Source organism: Aythya marila (genome assembly GCF_965140915.1).
Source record: "Aythya marila genome assembly, chromosome: 1".
Taxonomy (NCBI): Eukaryota; Metazoa; Chordata; class Aves; order Anseriformes; family Anatidae; genus Aythya; species Aythya marila.
In genome coordinates this window covers 156,689,741-156,710,655 of record NC_139042.1, presented here as the reverse complement: position 1 = coordinate 156,710,655, position 20,915 = coordinate 156,689,741, and the positions used below count along the sequence as shown (strand labels likewise).

Here is a 20,915-nt window from a genome sequence, read left to right as displayed (position 1 = left end):
TGGAGCAGTGGAAGAGAGGGAGGAGGAGGAGCAGTATAGATTAAGTGTTATGAAGTGACCACAACCCCCATTCTCCATACCCCTGTGTCACTCAGGAGGAGGAGGTAAAATGATGGAGGGGAAAGTGTTTTTAGTTTACTTTTGGTTCTCACTACTCTCTAATCTTACTAGTTGGCAATAAATTAATGTTCCCCAAGTTAAGTCTGTTTTGCCTGTGAAGGTGAGTATTCTCCCTGTCCTTATCTCACCCCATGTGGATTTCCATTGTATTTTCCCCCCTGTTCTGTTGATGAGGGGGAGTTAGAGAGCGATGATGAGTTAGAGAGTGACTGGGTGGTGTTTGGCTGCCTACTGGTCTTCAACCACAACAGACAGAAGGATTACCCAGGTAACATCTTCCCACATTTTCCCATTAAGACCCTTCTTTGTCTGCATTTTATTTCCCACTTGCTTGTTTTCTTACAGATCGTTTCAGTAGAAGTGTCTAACAGAGAAATCTAAAAAATCACACAGGTATCTATCTATCTACCTATCTATCTACCTATCTACCTATCTATCTATCTATCTATCTATAATGTTCATAATTCCCACAGTCTCCACAGGCAGGATCTTGGAATATTAACTCTCAACTTCACTACACTGAAAAGTTGCCTTCGGTAAGTGGGAAAGTTTGAGGAAAACAGCAGTTAAGTATTCACCAAGGATTTCAGCTTCAAAGCCAGTTGCAATCTTAGTACTTTGGTGTCTTCTGCATATTAAAGATAATCATTCAGAAATGTGTGTCATCATTACCTATTTTTGTGGTAAACTGGAAGCCTATCAATGTACCTTATTATTATACAGTTACATATCCCCATACTCTTTGCTGCAAATTTCAGAATAATTTTAATCATCCTTTCTTCATGACTACATACACATATACCTTTGCTCCTCTTGTTAATATTCTTTTGATTCCTACTTTTTTTTTTTTTCACAGAATAAAAGGCATGTTGCCTGTTCCAAACAGCTCTTTATTTAAAAGATCAGTAAATAAGATACTAAAACACAACAACAACTGCAGTATACGGGTTATACAACTTCCCCAAGGGTTTGGTAGCACTCAAAAAATAACCAACTTATTTAATTCATGCAAGAATCATTAAGTAAATTGTTTCTAATATCTTCTCTGTAACTGAAGTAAAATCGGATATATTTAATCTCCATTTTTTGGAGAAAGATAATTGTTTTTTAGCCATAAGGATTACTCATTTAGTTAACTAAATTATTTTTACTTTCCAATAAAAGGCTTTACAATATTATGTTCTACAACACTTGTCTTTACATTTTTAAAAACATTACTGTTTTGGAAAAAAAATAATGGAGGAACCACACCATTCAGTTCAGACAAAATGATTCCCAAGTCATATTGCTCTATGGACAGCTTCCATTAAGAAAATAATTCACAATACAGTGCTTTGTTTGTGTGTGTGTGTGTGCACATTTATTTTAGGCCTTGAGTTAAATACTTCATGGAAAGAAATAATAAATATAATACATTATAAAATCTAAGATTATATTATCTGTTATGTGCTTGGATTTTTTTTTAATGATGAATCAGTAAAACCTCCAATAGTTTTGTTGTTGTTATTTGTTTTTTTAATCTCCAATCTATCCTCAAGATCAAATTTGCTAGCATAAACGTGACAGCAGTTTTTCATTCACATACTATTAACACTTTGCTAAGCAGCTTAGATACTACATCAGGCTGTTGCCAGGCATTCATAGAAGAAACGTGTAGACTATCCAAGGAGCACCTTATGTAGATGTAAGAGAATCGTATCCTGCACAGCACTCCTACAGCTGAATTTCAAGAGTAAAACAGTTAAGAGGATTCTTATTAACTTTTATTTCTCTCAGTTGATCTTAGTGGCTTGAAAACAATGCTAGTTTAATACTGCATTGTATCTTTTGACTCAAAACAGCCTGGTATGCCTGGTATGCTAGGAGGTCAAATGAACAACTGCTATTCCTTCATAATTCAAGTGCAATTATCTGTAGTCCTACCTCTTCCCTCTGTAAGATGGGATCTGAGGAGTCTCCTGAGACAACAGCTGTACATGTGCACTCTCATCTACTTGGAAACAGCAAGTCTTAGTTGGGCAATTAGCAGCTTCTGAAGGCTTTATGTTTCTTAATATCTGACCTCTCTCCAAAACCTCCTGAATGCTTCCCATGCTGTTTCCCCATATTGCTACTTCAAAGGAGTCATTAATTTTAGCCAGCTGGAGGTTGCCTGCCAATGAGGTACTACAAAGCTTTTTCCAGCCCATTTGTTACCCATCCAGGTATCCTGAACCTGGCACATCAAAACTGATGATAGACATTTTATTTTGTGTGCATGTCTTAAAGTGCCACCTGCTAGATTCAAGAGATTGGATGAAAAAAATCAAATTTCAGTAGCAATGAGAAAAGGCAATCAAATATGTTTTAGCTCTTATTGTTCTCAAAGCTTAAACATACGATTCAGATGCAACCTGGTAGTGCAGTAAAGGGAGGGCAATAAAAATATTTGGAAATCTATTATTACTTTATTTATATATGTTGGGATCCTTTATTCAACTTTGCAGATTTTGCAGCCTCATTCATGGCTTTTTATTTTATTTATTGATTTGTTGAGTTTTGCAGTTATTAAAATCTTATTTCCCAGGTTCTTACTGGACATCAGTGTCTCCCTCCACTTCCTTTGCTATCTGGATAGCAAGGTATGAGTTCTGCAGGTTTTCTGCAACTGTTGTTTTATGACTGCCTATAGTCAGCCTAATATTTGGGATGTGGAGAACATCAATGATCGGTCTGGAACCCTAGAGAATTTCAGGAGAACCTGCTCCTGGTTGTGCACTTCTACTTTCAAGTACAGTAGTAGCTTGCATCTTCAGTTTGATACTGTACAGCACAAACTGATAACTAATCTTGGGGAAAAAAATAAAGAACAAGGCCAAATTATCATGACTGTGATGTTTGTTACTTAAGAGTAGAGTATGATACACAGCTACAATCACACATCATAAAATTAAATCAATTGTCTATTTTCATAAGGAAACTCCAAACTTCATTCACTCTGTTTACAACACAGCCATTGAACTTTTACCTGAAACCTAAAACTAAGCTTAGACTGACGACAGACAGAAAACAACAGATTTTATAATATACCACAAATATGACTCAGGAAAGCTATTTTATCACCACAAATTTAACCTTGAGAAGAGTAACAATTACTTTTAAATGTTGTTTCTTCTAAAGAAGAGCTAAGAAATATATGATTTAGAGATGATAAATTATGTGCTTCTCTATGCTTAACTTTTCTTATTTAGGACATTTTTGAGACTACAGATTATAGCTATTCAAACGTATGTCATATCAAGTTAAATTTTAGTTAATTTAAATTCTACATTAGAAATAGCTAAGAGGTTTATGCAGTTGGTACACATGACAATATCCAATATCTGAGGAATACAAGAAATAGTAAAGTTTCTAAATAACTGGTGTAATTATTCATCTATAAACTTCATATAAACATGATTGATGGACAATGTAGGAAAAAATGTTCTCTGTGGAGACAGAGAGCACATCTCTCTGTAATACACACCTGTCCACATCAAGAGGAATTTATTTAAGCCAAGGTAACAATCTGAGTTAATGTCTTCACACCAACATTTTTAAACTTAAATCAATTTTGAGGTACAGTGGGAAAAAAGCTGTCTGAATTTACAAATCTTTGCATATTGTGAGGGTCTCTTCTGCCTTGAAGTTCTTTCAGTGCTCATTGTTGCTGCAAATACAGCATGTTCTTCACAGGCAGTGCACAACTAGGGCCAAGGATCCCACTTAAAGAGTGGGCTAAATAGAGACAAACGTGCCTGCCTATTTATTATTATTATATATATATATTTTTAATGCATGCATCATCTGAAAAGGAGGGTTAAAGGAAGACTGAAATTCCATAGGAGTGAGATTAGCAGGAAACAGGAACAGTTAGAAGTCAAATGAGATTTCAAGAAAATAAGGGGCCCCCAGACATTAAAACATCCTTTTACAGCTCTGTTTATCTGGCTTAATAATGTGTTTTCAGTGTGTTTTCTAACATTTTAATGCTGCTATATTTGCTTTTCACCAGTGAACAACAACCTGAAATACCAGCATTGACTTTACTGACCAGTTATGAATATTGTTTCCTCATTTAGTTAGGACTTCCTTTCACTCTGGATGACATTACTCTGACAGATCCCCGAACACCTCCATCAAATGCTAGGGAACATTTTAACGAGCTACCTTCTGTCGCACTATAAGATCTACCTCCTCCAGTGACACACAATAGCTGACCATGTGTGGATTGACACTGTGCTGGAAGTAAATGGGTTATTTTAAGCCATTTTCTGACAGTCAATCTAGATAATCTGTGCCTTGCAAAGAGCGAGCACAGAGTCAGAGTGTAATTTCCACTTGAAGGTAGGGTACTAGTTAAGGGTAGAATCCTTTAACGAACATTGAGATCCTCAAATGAATTCAGGTGTGTGCTTTTTTCTCTCAGATGACAACCACATAATTATATATTTTTTAAACTCTTACACTCTTAAAATGAATACACAGAGAAAAGTACCATGGCAAGATCTTTCCCTTCCCTTCCCTTCCCTTCCCTTCCCTTCCGTTCCTTTCCTTTCCTTTCCTTTCCTTTCCTTTCCTTTCCTTTCCTTTCCTTTCCTTTCCTTTCCTTTCCTTTCCTTTCCTTTCCTTTCCTTTCCTTTCCTTTCCTTTCCTTTCCTTTTTTTTCTTTTCCCCCATATATTACTTGCAGTGAATTTTTGAACAAACTCCATCAAACTCCATTCTGCTCTGTTATTTCAGATCAACAGCTAATTTAGAATGTAAGTTATCTATAATAGAACAGAGCCTGTAGGTTTTTGGAAAGAGCAGTGTTTCTCACTTAAGAGCACACTGTGTCTCCAGTTGAATTCTACAATTGTTTAACAAAAACAAACAAAAAAAAAGAAATTAATCTACTATAACCATATTTAAGTGAAGCTCTTAAACACATTAAGCATTTAAACCATTGAGGCCAAATGTGCTTAATTACTTTGCTCTGTTCGAATTATAATGATTATAGTAATTAGTGCATGCTCAGTTGTATCTTGTGAATGCATGCATTTAATGGCTATTTTATAAACTGGTAACATTTGCAGTGGGAAAAGGAAATAGAAGTAGCTTTAGTGTAGTGAAAATACATTTTACAGTAAAAAGATTAAAAATAAATAAAATTCTTGCCCATGTAACAAAGTTGGTATAACCGTTGGTAGCAGTGTATTTTTTCATGCTACTCATCCCTCTATATGTTTAATAGTAATTGTCAGAAAATATGACCTGTGACATGATTTGGTAATTCTCTGTGGGATTTTTGACATTTTTTGGAACATTTTGAAGAAATACCTCAAACAGAAAACAGGTAGGCTTCAAAAGCAATGTCTGTTCCCACTTTTTGTCTCCTTGTCCGAGCATCAAGCCTTCATAGGTCACAAACTCTTTCTCTATTTTAACTGTTGTTGTTTCCCCCAGTTCAAATGGTTTTCTTCCAGACTGGAATCCAGGAGCACTAATCCCTACATCTGATGTAGGGATTAGACACATGGAGCTCGGTAGTGTGTGAGTTTCAGGTGGTACTTGAGAATTTACCACTTGAAAATACTTTTTTTTTTTTTTTTTTTTTTTCCATGATGGGAGCTTCCCATTGGCATTCCAAGACTATCTTCAGCTCCCCAAACTACCTGTTGTTATTGCAGAGTTGTAGAGGGAGGGAGCTTTGTAGAGGGAAATAGCTTTCAATAGTAAATGTAAGATGTTCTAATTTTAATTCCTCTTTTAAATATTTTTCCCAAATTTCTCATATAACTGGATTAGTATAGTGACTTTTCCAGTAATACCACAGGAGCATGAATCATCTTTTACTTTTTTGTTTTTATTTTTTTCCTAAGCACTCATAAATTAGGTAAACACCATAAATTATTTTACTGATTTAATAAACTTTTTTCCTTATTTAATCAACATTACATGAGATTCTGAAGCATACCTGGCTTTGTTCTCAGTAGCATACTTTTGTTAAAGTCTCATTATTGCATTTTCTTAAATTATGGCAAGTGGCAAATCAGGAATCAAGAACTTAAATTCACTTACAAGCAGGCTGTTTTAAATATGAATTTTGAAATTGCCATTTAATATTTGACCATATTACCTTACTTAGACCTAATCTCTAATAATTTAAATTGGCCAATCTGTAAAATATTGCAGCAGTTCTGAATATTGTATTATATAAAAACTTGAAAGCATATATATGTTTGAGATGTTCCAAGAACAAGTTTCCATAACACAAAATTGTTGAGATTCTCAGTCAGGTGTATGGACAATATCAATTTCCTTGGTGTATGTCAGTGTGCAAAATTAGGAAAAATACTGTATTGTTGGAAATATGTTGAAATCTCAGTAGTGTGCAATACATCATGCTTAGAAACTAGATTTATTTGCAAATGTACTGATCCAATTAATTTCAAGTAGGAAAAAATCACAATCAAGAAATAGCCATTGGAACCAACAACAACAAAAAAAAAAGACACAGTTATGTTGTCATCTTGATGATTTTCCATAGTATATTTTCACACAAGTATAATTTTAGATCTAAATCAGATAACCATAACACACAGTTACCTATAAACTAAATACACATTGTTTTCCTCTGCTGTATCAGTAATATGAACTTCTCTTGAGTATGTATGGTCTTCTAGCTTTGTTCACATGTAGTTGCCTCTTCAGAATATAGGGATTTTTTCTTTTCATTATTTCCTTTTCTTGGCTTGAGTTCTCTAGATCATAAGCATCTTGTTGAAGTAACTGTAGGATGTCAGAAAACACAGAATGGTATCAGTGGTTTTTGGTAATGAAAATTATCAATTCCTTGAGAGCATTATAAGCCCCAAACTCAGATCTAACCTAGTATCAGGCTACTGATTTGGTGAATCCTATGGAAGTGATATTTAAATTCTGCTGAAACTAATGAGATCATTGGTTTTGACTAGAGAAAAGCTGATCCTTCTTCGACTAAATTTGACTTACAGCTTCCTAATGATTGCCACTTTATAATTTAACTGGAAGACCTCCTAAAAACCTCCTGAAACACTCCTTTCTGGTTTCACCTTTTGAGGAATATTTTTATCTCCAAATTCCTACAGTTAAAAAATCAAAATTTATGATGAGTAAGTAAGTATGAAATGAAATAAAGCTAAAATTTTATCAATCAAATATGTTATATAACTGTGTTTGAGTTTTACTTGGAGTTTTTTAGGTGTTTTCTTCAGATTAATTCTTGCTTTATCTATTAGGATTTCATTCATTTTCTTCTAACATTCTTCCATGGTCAAGTACAATCCTACTGATTATAGCTGATTGTGGCTGAAAGGAATTAAACTAAAAACATGTTTAGACCCACCTCAATATTTTCCTAAGCAATCAAACTCTGTTACTTAACTACTTAATAAGTAAGAGATCATCTAAATTCTGTTGATATCAGTGGAAAAGCTGGTTTCAACAGACTTTGGAATCAATCCTGGATGAGTAAGATCATAAGAACTTGTTTCATTGCATAAACTGTTTATTTCAAGCCTGCTCCCTCTGTCTCTATCCCTTCTTTTTCTATTATACTTTAAAAAAACTTATGCCGCTTAACAGTGTTCCAAAGCTGAAAGAGAAATACCCTTTTTTAATTTCACATTAGTGATTAGGAGTGGTGCTTCCCAACCACCACAAAAAGTGATGCAATTGTTATTGCAGGAGCTGTGATTAAGTTACAGGCTATTGCATGTGGTCAATGCTACGGTAGCTCTTTTTCAGCAAACAATGGAGTCCTCAGAAAACTGGTTCTCAGAGACTGCAGACTTTTGTATGGGCCATCCTAGCTGGTATGAAACATTGAGAATAAGCAAATATCGAGCTGTGATTCAGCAAGCAAAAGGGTATTAGGACTCAATCACACTGCCCATGTATCTGTAACAGCTGAAGAAACTTGGTTTTGCCGGAAAGTGGGTAGTGATACTACAAAAAATAACTTTTAATGCAATATGTATCAGTGTTGTTAAGTGTTCTTCACGTGATCATTGCACTAAGGTACATATGACAGGTGGACTAAAAACAATCACTACTTAGGATTAGCAATCTTTAGGTGTGGGAGAACAGGAAAGCAGGATTCCCTTGATTCTGGTTTCCTAGCAATGGTAAGTCCAGAGTACCTAGTAAAATTACACGTATACATGGGAATGTGTCCATGTAGTTTGAATCCAGTTTGTCTCAGGGCCTTGAAAGGTTTTACAGAAACTCTGCCTACATTTAGTTATGCCTGAATAAATATACAGTTATTTCATGTGTGTTAAGCAGATTTTAATTTTTTGCTCTGGTTCACTGCCACTTGTTTGGTTGGTTCCCTGGAATGGCTATGAAGACTGGAGAAATTATGTAGTTAAGAATACTTCACATATGTGCATGCATCTTTATCCAAAACAGGCATCCAGCTCTTGAAAAACTGTATTAATTCACAACCCTTTCAGTAACAGGCATATTAGAGGTATTAGGTATTACAGAATATCATAAAGGTAGGGAAAGTTTAGACAATGTAACAAGAGTGATTTAAGCCAAGAACACACAAGGCTTGAAACGCATAGGGTATGGATTTTAAAAGATCACTGTGAAGACAAAGGGACCACAAAAGTGTAATAGGCATTGAAACTTGCATTTGTGACATTTTACCTCCCAATGCTGAAAGGCTCTGCTGTGGCAAACTTTCTGGAGTTGATATACTGTCAGCATTGCTTCCAAGCTGAAGCCATCCAGACCAGCAGGGAACTGTCTTCCTGAAATGAGATCTTCTTCATCTGCCTCTACTGTTTCCCCCACTTGGTTGTTCATGTTGTTGACAAGATTGCAGACATTTAACAGGGTCATTTTCCAGAAAGGAAGTTTTGCTCTGTTAATCTGAAAATACAAATGCCCTCTACTTAATGTAACCAAATATACAATTTTTGGTTTGTTTTGAGTAATGTGTGACATTCAAGCATTTTGGTAGGAACAAGTTTGTTTGTTTGAAGTCCTTTTCATCTGCCCAACTTTAATACAATAATTAGAGAGTGCAGAAGTTAGGACAACTCCTTTATTAAAAACACAAAGTCTATTTCCCCACTGCCTTACCCTCAAGGTAGATATATGCGATGTTAAAGTAAACTGCTACCAAACCAGAATGGTAGCATTTCATAGTCATTATACACAGGTGCAAACAAAAACAGGAATAGAAATTAATATAATATAAATTCATAGGTGTAAGTCAGGACAATGAGTCAGGACTGCTGGATAAATTCCCAGTGCCAGATTCCAAGCCGAATGCTTGTGGTTAACTAGAAACTCCTCCCCAGTTCAGAACAAATACTAGTCATTTCAAAATTCCCCAAGAAAAGGACAGAGCCCCTGCTTCAAGGCAAGCTGTCTAATGAGGCTGGATCTGATGTTATGGAATTTGTAAGCCCCAGGATTTTTGGATACTCAAGAGTTATGATGAACATGAGAGATGTGTATAGAAGGTCTAGGAACTTTGTTAAAGGTGGAGCAAAGATGAAATAGAGTTGTGCAAACAAAGTATTCCTGATTTTGTGGCTGGACTGAAAAACTGAGACCAACTGTTTTTGGGTGGTTCTTAATGAACCATTTCAGAGTTGTTACAGAAAGACAAAAATAAACAGAAATTTCACCATGGTTTGTGACAATTTTTGCTTAATCCAATACTTTACATTATTTAGGAGCTATTTATCTTTTAAAACCTTTAAAAACATATAAGAAAAAACATTTTTACTTTCTATTAATATTTTTTTCAAGCAACTGTGGTAGTAGTTTTCTTTAGCTTTGATCATCAATGGAAAAAAAAATAGAGTGAAAAAAATAATGCCTACCTCACTCACTGCTGTTTTCTTTGCCACTTTCTTTCTCACACTATTAATTATTTCTTCCAAATTGTATTTCTCGTGTTGATGGGTATTAGTTTACTACTTACTGAGACTAGTTTCCTTCAACTGGAACTGGTGACATAGCAATCTCCAATCAAAAGCCAAAGAGTAAATTTCTGTTTATTACTGGCAAGGGTTTCCTTGCTGAGTACATTAAAATTACACTGTACTAATGAACTAAAATGTAGTTTCTTTTCCTGGATGTACCAAATTAAATACGGTTATTGCATTAATACAGACATTGCTTTTTACTAACCAACAGCATTAACTGAGAGTGTGAATGCAGTTCTTACCTAGTTGAACATTTGGTAATCACACAACCTGTTGTTTCTTCAAATCAATTTCCTAACGAAGAGGTATTATATGTAATATTTGTGCACATTTGCTACTATTTTTTGAGAGAAAAGAAAAATACAGAGAAGTGAGCAAGAAACAAGAAAGGCTCTCATCACCAGTATCATTAGTTGAAAAATACCCTTTTGTCTTTAATCATTACTTCAGTATATATCTGATATACACATGCATTTCAGAATAACAGTAATTTAGTCCTTTGATACAACTGCCGTGTTCTTAGCTTCCTGACATGTCTCAGAAAACAAGCAGTATTTTGTTCTGAGGATAAGAAGAAAACAAATCCCAAATTTTATTCAGAAGGTTCTGCATTGTTTCAGCTCATCTGCTGTCCCATTCAGGTGCTCCATTCCAGAAATTTGTCTGTTTAATTATTTGAAAAGATGTGGCAGGTTCAAAACAAACTTAACCTCTTTACAGAATGCCTAATTTAATTAACAATAGTTAAATTAGCAAAAAGAGCAAGTGTGCACTGCAATTTCAAAATCTTTGGTCTGTTTTAAAATATTTGTGAAATGCAAAACCATGGAGCTTTTCATACTAAACGAGGTGACTTTTCCAATACAATTCTTTCTCTTGGGTATATGAAAGAAATATGAACTATTTAAATTGCAATGAAGAATTAAATCTAGGGACAGTGCTATGTGAGCAAGTGAGAATTTTAAGTTGAAACCAAGTTCAATGGATGGGATTGAAAAAGAAAAGAAATGGGGAAATACATTATGCCTTCTTGAATAATTTTTAATAACTTTTGATTACAAGATTCTATTTTATGTTACCTTGATGCATGTCTTTGTTTAAAAGAATGCTTCTCTCTATTAGTAAAATACTTAAATTGCAGCCTCCATTAGATGCAATTGGTCTTAGCTGCTACTTATGAGGTTAGGGGAAAATAGTCTTGCAGTTCTGTCTGTAACCATACTTTGTTGGTCAAAAGAGTCTAATTCTCAATAATACCATGCATATATCTCTTCAAAGTATTTTTTTACTTGAGTACACATGCTTCTGACTTACACTCCTGCAGACCCACACAATAAAGCATTAAGAACATTTTTATTTTTTTTAACTGAACTTGGAGCTCTCTAGGTCATGTCCACTCACTGAACAAAGCAGCCATGTTACTTTTCTAATACACTCCACTATTACAGCAAGCATTAACAACCACACAGCTTTGTTTTATAGGTTATGGAAAATCTCTGAGGTGGGTATTCTGGAGGAAAAGAAAAAAAAAAGGCAAAAATAGTTTTAGATGACTGTAACACAGATGTTCAGGTACACTTCCAGTGTGTGATGTATTTTCCACACAGCTCTAAGCAATAGCAACTATAGTTGCTCAAGATATGTTTTGCTATAACACCTCCACGAGAGATCAAAGAACTCATATCTGTCAAGAAGGAACACATTTTTTGGAAGATTAACTTGAAAAAAATAATCTGGGAGGGATCTGAGAGGCTGCTGAATGAATCAGTATTTAAAAATTATTAATGCTGAAGAATTCATGAAGTGAATATTATATACACATTTCCATTGTTGAACACGCATCTGAAATATGACTCTGATATATGAGAGTCATATCTCCCACACCTTTTTACATCTTGAGAAGTTGAAAGTGAAGTTAAAATTGACTATGAAACTGAAATGAGCTTGAGAATATTTTCTTCTTGACAACGGTCTTTTCCTATGAAAAACTACAGAGAATCCCAAGTTATAATACATCTGATATATTTTTCTTTCTGTTTCTGGTTGAATGACGACCCAATACAATTTATTTAATATAACTTACTGTTGCTGTTTTGTAATTAATACCTCCTAAGTGTTAAATAATAATTAAAAAGTTCATTTCTGTTTGTTGTTTGTTTGTTTTAATATTCTTTATCTAGTGAAAGGAGGTGAAAAACAGATTCATAACCAAATAAACCTCAAGACATCAAAAATATAGGTAAAAACTTGGACTTCACTTACAGAATTCCTGAAGTATTATAAGGCTGAGAACAGAAGGCTTTTTGTGGTGCTTTTTCATAGAATCATAAGATCATACACTAGTTTGGATTGGAAGGAACCTTAAACAGCATCTAATTCCAACCCCCGTTGGGGGGTTGGAACCCCCTGGCTTCCATTAGACCAGGTTGCCCAATCTGGCCTTGAACATTTCCAGGGACAAGGCATTCACAGCTTTTTCAGGTAACCTGCTCCAATGCCTCACCACACTCTGAGTAAAGAATTTCTTCCTTATCTAATCTAAGCCTACCTTCTTTTAGTTTAAAAAGATTGTCCTATCACTACACTCCATGACAGAGTCCCTCTCCTGCTTTCCCACTTTTCCCTTTGGGTACTGAAAGGCTGCTATAAAAAAGAAAACTCTTCTCCAGGGAGACCTCATAGCAGCCTTTTTTTTCCTGGTATACTTCCTTGTTGTTAGTTTTGTTTCATTAAATCCTCTACATAGAGTAAAGCAGGGATTTTCCTTGTTTTCATCAATGTTAACAGGAGTGTGCAGGTATCTCTCAGCATGCTGCTGAAGTCATGCAAAAGTATCAGTAGTACAAACTGTATTGGCTCAACAGGTCTGCACTGTCTACATAGGTGCTTCAAGGGTTCCTCTTCAGAACAGTAGTTGAATTTTGTTCAGTATGTATCAATAGAAATTATAATAAAAATGTTCTTTCTTTAAGTAGATAATTTATTGAGTTCCGTTACAGCCAAAGTTCTTCCATGATATACACCGATGCCTTTAAATGTAATGATTTGTAAGCAGAGTCAGGAAGTCAACAACTCCTAGGCAGCTGTAGCCTCATCTGCCTCTGACAAAGGTTAAACTTTCTGGCATATACTGTCAGAATAGGCATCCAAGAAATGTAAGAAGCTCAGAGGGTCCAAGATTTCAAAAAATTAACGTAAGTGGGGATCACAACATTATATTCTAGTGATAAGTTATTCAAAGAAACACTTTTCTTCCTTTCTTTTTATTGAACTGATATCATCTCAATCTTGTTTGAGTTAAGGACATTCTTCATGTAAATGCTGGTTTCATCAGAACATTTAAGGAGGAGGAATGGAGCTATCTTTTTGATACAATACGCAGTCAGCAGGTAATTTCATACTTGTAACACCGCAGGTTGTGTAGTGTTACTAAATCTTGCAAAGGGCTCTTTGGATTTTATCTTAGAAAAGAGATATACATGTATAAAGCATTTTAGGGACTTGTTTGATCCCTTTATCTTCTTTGAGGTGTAACAGCAGAGAAAGACAAACTGTATTAAATTTTGAAGACAGTTCAAAATAAGCATGTATGTATTTCCTTTAAAAAAAAAAAAATTGTAGAAGTATTTAGCATATGGATGAATGGCAAAAAAGGCCAGCAGGCACTGGACAACAGTCTGCAGAACCAAACCATGTGGTAAAAAGCTTTTTTCCATATTTTTGGATAGACTATTAGTCTTAATACCATTAATACCAATACAAGTACCTATTTAGGAAGAACTTTTCTGTGACATACTAGAACTATAAGTACTAATCCACTTTACTGCATTTTTAGATCTGAGTTTTCATAAACACTGTCTTTTTATTTATCGTTATTTTCCCCTCCATGTTAGTGGGGAGAACCACTAAATCTATTTAAGTTGTCTGAATTTCCCTTGTTGTTGCTAACCAAGTCAGTGTCAAAGATGATTAATACAATTCAATAGTAATTGCCCTCAACTGGAACTTGATCTCAAGCAAAAACCAAGTCAGTTATCATATATACCATCATAAAATTTGGCTTTCCTATTAGAACCATACCTCTGTTGTAGACTGAAAACTAGCAGAAACAGATAGGGAAAAAAAAAAAGTCATTTTACTATTGAACGGAATAGTAGTCTATCTCTTGTAGAAGAAGTTTTATAGACATTTTAGCGGTTCTACGATTCCTTACTTTGATGTCAAAGGACATCATGTTAAACGAATTAAAGGATTATTTACATGGTATAATCTAGAATTAAAACGGTGTCTCTGCCATATGTCTACTGTTTCTGTCTACTTCAGGTGTCACTTGTCTTATATGTTATACATGTATATACCACGAGGAGATCAAATACATGATTTAAAAAAACATGTAATAGTGTATAATATACATCTTCATATTATAAAACTGGTGTACTATATTTGGGCATTTTTAGTTACTTGAGATTGTGTTACTTGAGCATGCTGAGAGAGAAGATGGCAGTGAAAGTTAGGATCACAATTCCACTATAACCAGTAACCAAAATACCAACAACTGCAGGGTTTTCTCCCAGGACACATTATGGTTTGGCACACAGAGAAAGAACTATTTTTGTCAGCCTCCTACATTTAAAATTGTCTCTGAAAAATAATCTGCATTAATTCTTTCTTTACCTTAGAGAAGCAAGTGGCAAACAGGTTTATTTGGAATCTACCATGCCAGTAAAGAACGTGGGAATTTAAGAATTGCTAGACCAGATCCGAACAATGTACTTTCTAGCCTCATTTCTCATTCTAGCAAGGACTACTGTGAAAAATCTCACACAACCAAATGCAGTAAATACTGTATTGCAGGCAGGCTTTCTCCTTAACATTTGACTAGTCATTAGCTTATGAATCCTTATTTTAAAATTTTCATGAAAGTCTCATTTTATTTTCCACTGAAATCAAGCTGCACTTAACTTCATGAGAAACAAGAGTTAAATCACTCAACCTTAAGCCTGTAACACTCATTTCAGAGTTTGTTCTTCAGTATGTTGCTGAAGAAATATTAGACATCTGTATTTTTTAAATCATAAGAGTGTTGCAAAAGTGCTTGTCTATCAGCCCGTTCAATACATATGTGCAACACTTGCTGCTTTACCTATGTCAGTATGAGCTTGGAACATAACTTTTTTCTATTTGTATTAAATAACATGTACATCACTCAGTCTGGCCGCTTGTCAAGGAAATGTCATTTACCAGATTAATAGTTTCATAGTCATCTCCCCGTGTTCTTGTACTAACACTACGATGAAATTCCTAAACTAAGATCAGCATATGCATTAACAGCTTTTGCTTCATGACTGTCTTAATTTTATATGCATATAGAAAAAAGTTCTGCATAAAAAAATCTCACTTACAGATTTGACTAAAGGTTAATTTAGCTTTCAGCATACATAATCTTGTTGGAAACACATTTCCTCTTATAAATTTATGTCTCTACACATAACACACTTCTGACAGTTTAATGAAAGTAACAGTGCTAAAACTGAGGAACATTTTTTGTGTCACATCAACACCTTTAAATTTCCTTTGAACTGAGAAAATCTTGCACCAAAGTGATGTCTAGCACTAAACTTTTAGGTCCAGACCACAGGTTATTACTTTGTGTAAAGACTTCTAGGTTTGTAATGAGAATTCATTTGCTCCATAGCCATCAACTAAAAGAGAAAAAATAATTACCTTTGATGTATACATATTGGTCAATAAATCTGCTTCTAATGCTTTCATTTCCTCTTCTGAATCTGGGAATAAATCAGTAACATATGTTTATTATTTCATTATAAATCAGGACATCTGGAAGAAAATAAAAACTGTAATAGAAGTACAGCAAAGTGGTCTAAAGGGACTGTGATGAGCCTTTAGGTAATAGTAACATTATTTTGAAATGGATACTCACGACATTTTAAAGCAGGGTCAAGCTTATTGAAATGCAAATGAAGGGATTATTAATGAAAGGATTCATTAATCTCAGTTCACTGGTCAACAACCATTCCATTAAACAGAACTGCTGCCATATCCTCATTCAAAATCTGTATGATTTTCATAATCACTATTTGTCACCTCTTCTAACCTTGGAAGATACTGGATATTTATTTTCAAATAATACTTCCCTAAGTAGCAAGTAAGAATTTAGATCAATGACAACTGAGCTACTTGACAAAATTTAGCCTCAATTATTCTTGGTTAAATCAAGAGTATTTTTATTGATATAAGGGAACTGAGCAAGACCAGCATTTGTGATACAAGCTCTTTTGATAATGCATACTCCAAATGAAAGTATTCTAACCAAAATTCTTAGAATTTTCTTTACTAATATAATTGACTTTTAATAGCTCAGTGGTCTTGCAAGACTTGATTTGGTCAAGGGAGTAAACACTGCTGTAGAAAGAGAAAACAGTCAAAAACTTTTCTGCTTTATGCTCTACAGAACCACAAGGAAGAACTGTTGCCTTGAAAATGAAGCAGCAATCACAGCTCAATTATGAGATATATACAGAAATCAAGTGAAACAAATTTCCACATGCCTTTTAGGTTCCACAGAATACCAGCAGTCGCAAGCCAAACAATACAATTACATAGATTTAAAACCAAACTACACAGATATTTATTCCATATAAAACTGAGGCATAAACCATGCCTCAGTTTTATTAAAACGATACATGTTATCAGCATGTAATACCCTACCACAGAATCTGTGGATAGATTCTACTTAAGCCTGAATTTCAGGCATCATCACCATTATCTTACTACTGTCTACAAAACATAGGATCATAAGAAACATTTTATGCGTGTGTGTGCTTGTCTGTGATAGACTTCTGCTAGCACAGGAAGTCAACTATCACAATGCTCTTAAAAATTGATCTTGATCAGTCTTAGTAACAAGATGACCCACCCCTGACCACATTTCTTCTTTGGGAAGTTCTTCCAAACTATCAAACTATTCACATTCTTCTAATTTCAAGCCTAATTTATTTCTAATTAAAATTTTATTCACAGCTCACATATATGCTCCTTCACTATACATGCTGCCTCTCTAATTTTTATCCATCCCGTGTGGGTTTTAAGAATGTTCATAACCCTTCCCTACTTAGATCTTCAAGGTATTTTTGTATGGTGACCATCAAACAAATGCAGGGTCACTGTGCCTCTACAATGCCCCTACTTTAGTCTTTCAGACATAAGCCATTCATTCCCCTGGAAACACCATAGACACTTCACTGAAAGGCTATGCTCATAGCCATTACACTGTCTCTGATCTACGTAATAGCCACCTGTTCCCTAAGTCACCAGTGACCCTCCTCTGTGCCTGATATGATCTCAACACAGCACAGCACAAACTAGATCAGGGATCCTACTACTTCACTACCTTAATGTTTTCCAGTTGCTAAAGAATGTTTCAGACACATTTTTGGATTTTTCTTGTCTTTCATGGCTGAAAAACCTTATTATCTTGTAATAAGAGTAAGGTCAGATAGCATGATCAAGTCCTATGTCTCCTCACACATTTCCAACAGCCATGGTTCTGTCAAAAGGAGATTGCAATGGAAACTTATTATTTCCTAATCTATTACACTTTGCACAGTAGTACTTCTTCCCATTTTTATTATCCAGGTCATCAAAAATTCCTATGCATTATAACAGTTTTCCTCTGTAGTCGTGCTCACATTCACCTTTGTGTTACTAGCTCAATGCATTCATTCATTCCTCTTTTTGCATTGAAGTTGTTATCAAAACTATTGAGTAAAACTGGTTAGTAGTACTGCAGCAACTCACTAGCAATTTCTCTCTAGCCTAATACCTTACAGAACAACTTATTGTCATTGTTACCTAATCTTTTAACAGCTTCACCTGTAGCTGAAGGTCTTTCTGCTGGAAGCAAAAGATCACCACAGCTGAATTTCTACTAATGATAGCAGCAGCTCCTGCAAGTGGGTGAACAGTACAGGTGTGACAGCATTGTGATTTGTTGTGTGCTGAGTTATATCAGCTGAGAGCAATAAAATAACTTGCATCTGGTCAGCACTCTGGCTTTTAAAGGCCATATAGAATAAAAGGGTGTTTCCACACTGTCAAGGGTAGAAGACAGATGCAGAAGTGGAAAGCTGCACTGAATAGATAGGTATCAAACATTTTGATAGAGAAAAGAACTTTAGAGGACATTATTTAAGAGACTGTTGCTAGAGTGAAGAATGAAACAAAGGTTGGAGGAGGAAAAGGGGGTGCACCCAGATAATTCAGGAGTGAAAGAGACAGATGAGGAGTAAAAGCATAAAAAGAGCAGATGCTCTGAGAGCAAAGAATAAAAAATCTTATTACATGTTGTTGTCCAAATCTAAGGAAGATCCACACTATTTGTTGTCTTTTTAATTATTCATTTATTATTGATAGGAAATATAGCTTCTATTCATGTATCTACGTTCTATAGAAATAGTTACATTCTACAGGAAGATACGTTCCCCTGATGGCAGATATTTTCAAAGCGAAATTAAAACTAAAGATCATTTTCTTTGTGACATAGTTGTCCGTATCAGTAAAAATTGATTTGGCCTTCCATGCAAGCTTCTCTATGACATTTCTTTTAAATTTAATTTCAGTTTTTCCAGCAAATGAAATATGTTAGTTACATATACGACTTCATTTATTTTTGTATGCACCTCTTATAATTTCCACTGAAATCTTTAGCTTTACTGGGCTTATGAATTCTATACTGCCTCACTGAAAATACTATTAATGCCTTTGCTTAAAAAGCTTTAGATATATGGGAAGAAAGTAATAAATATTAAGTCCTGTCACTAAGATCATCAACTCTCTAAAATACACAAAACAATAATGATTAAGTTGTGTCAAAATACAGATATTAAGTATGTTACATTTTTCTTCTCTGGGGAAATGCAAATTGGTAACTTGCGTCCAAAGAAGGGAATTCTGAGTCTTCCTGAACACTGAAGCTCAAAAATAAAGCCATTTGTAAATTTACTCTTTACATTCTGTGGACTTACAGATGATGGTCATTTGCAAGTTAGAGTGAAAAAACCTATTCTGCCCCATATCTGTGGCTGTACACCTGTTTTTTTGTTGTTTTGTTTTTTTCACAAAAGCAGGGGACCTAAATGGCACAGCTATGTCATTTTCCAAATGAGAAGGCAGTGCATTTTCATATACGGCCCTTTTTTTTGTGTTTCTAAAGTAACTGATCATGGAAAAGAAATGCACTTACATTTAACTTCCTATTGTGTGATCAACATCTTTGTGACCAGCAGTTTTTGTCATCATTTTGGTACAGTTACTAGCTTTTTTTTTTTTCCTCCAGAATCTTAAAATTGTACTTCAGCTACTAAAAAGTGACTACAATGGATATGTAGTCATGTTGATTTGGACTATGGGAGATATTAATACATGTTGCAGAAAATACAGTATATATGATAGTTTGGTAATACATTGTATTCAGCAAAAATCAAATGAGGCAGCATAATTAAGTGGACAGTCTACACCGGCGAGTGTTTCTCAATGACTACTCTACACTAACAACCACGGCAGTGATGCTGTGGGGCGCAACGTCTTACAGGAAGGGAGAAAGTTAGGAGAGTGACAGAAAATACGAAGCTGGCCAGACCCTGTTACCGGGGCAGCTCATGGGCGCCTGAAGTTCATCCACCTCGTCGCGTCCGATCCCGCTGGAGGGGGCAGGCGCGCCTAGGGGCCGGCTGCTGCCAGGGGCCAGGGAGGCTCCGTGTTCGGGCGCGGCGGCGACTTACCTAAGCAGAGGCTGCAGGAGGCCAAGGCCAGAAGCACCACGCACACCAGCTGGGTTCTCATCCTTGCCGCGCCACTCTCTAGAAAGTAAAGTCCATAAATCCTGGGGAGAGACGGAGAGAGAGACAGACAGACACAGAGAGAGAGCCACTCCGCGCCCTCGGTAGCGTGCTGGCGGGCGGCCGCAGGCACTAGACAGGGAACCCGGACCCTTCCCCAACTATATAAGCCGCGGGGTGATGTCACGGCGGTGCCGCCATCGCCTCCCTCCTTCTCTTCCTCCTCCTCCTCCTCCCCCTCCTTTCCCCTCTTCCCCCCCGCTCCTGCTGCCCCCTCCCCGCCGCTCCGCGCCCGGCGGCTCTGACGCCAGTGCCCGCCTGACGCACGCGGAGCCCCGCGGGGCGCGCAGCGGGGCGCGCAGCAGCCCCGCCAAGCACCCCCACACCCCCAGCGCCGCCCGAGCGCGCTTGTCCCGGCTGCGAGCTGTCCCCTGAGCTCGGAAAGCCCCCAGACACATGCATTATGTATATTCATCGTTAATGAAAAGAAAGTTTCCGCGGTAGCTCAGACACCTGCCCGCGCTGGGTGCTGAGCCTCGTGCGGCCGGCGTTTTAGCCCTTTTAGCTTTCCCCGAAGCGAGGGCGGGACCCGCACGCCCGGCAGGGCAGCGGGCACGGCGGCAGGAAACATGAATTCCACGTGTGAAAAAGAGAGAAAGACAACGGGAAAGTCACTTGCTACAGCTTTTTCATAGATACGCAGGAAATGCGCGTCTCGCCCGACACGGCGAGGCTCGCTATCCGTTCTGAAGAGTAAACCGAGAGCTATTATTTCAAGAGAGTAAGCGCTCCTACAAGAAGTTTCTTCTACGGTTTATTTTTGTGCTTGAATTTTGGTTCGTTTTTTCTTCTTGAATTTTATAATACTGGTAAGACATCTGAGAATGTCATGCCAGTATTGTAAAATAGTGGAAGGAAGTATTGTAAAATACTTAACAGTATTGTA

General features: G+C 36.2%; 1 protein-coding gene across 1 annotated transcript; it reads right to left on the bottom strand.

The window, feature by feature from the left end:
• Window positions 1-469: 469 nt before the first annotated feature.
• On the bottom strand, window positions 470-20,550 carry NTS (neurotensin). The gene is made up of 5 exons (XM_082783748.1): window positions 20,483-20,550; window positions 19,913-19,990; window positions 15,837-15,898; window positions 8,818-9,042; window positions 470-6,912 (listed from the first exon to the last, which is right to left on the bottom strand). The coding sequence occupies exons 2-5, from the start codon at window positions 19,971-19,973 to the stop codon at window positions 6,766-6,768; spliced, it is 495 nt and encodes a 164-aa protein (XP_082639874.1). The 5' UTR covers window positions 19,974-19,990; window positions 20,483-20,550; the 3' UTR covers window positions 470-6,765.
• Window positions 20,551-20,915: the final 365 nt, after the last annotated feature.

Excerpts from the sequence above, each read along its gene's own strand:
- NTS (XM_082783748.1), bottom strand. The coding sequence starts at position 19,973 with ATGAGAACCCAGCTGGTGTGCGTGGTGCTTCTGGCCTTGGCCTCCTGC. Across the intron at positions 15,899-19,912 it reads CTCCTGCAGCCTCTGCTTAG|ATTCAGAAGAGGAAATGAAA; the intron begins GTAAGTCGCCGC and ends ATTTATTCCCAG. Across the intron at positions 6,913-8,817 it reads GAGCCTTTCAGCATTGGGAG|TTACTTCAACAAGATGCTTA; the intron begins GTAAAATGTCAC and ends GACATCCTACAG.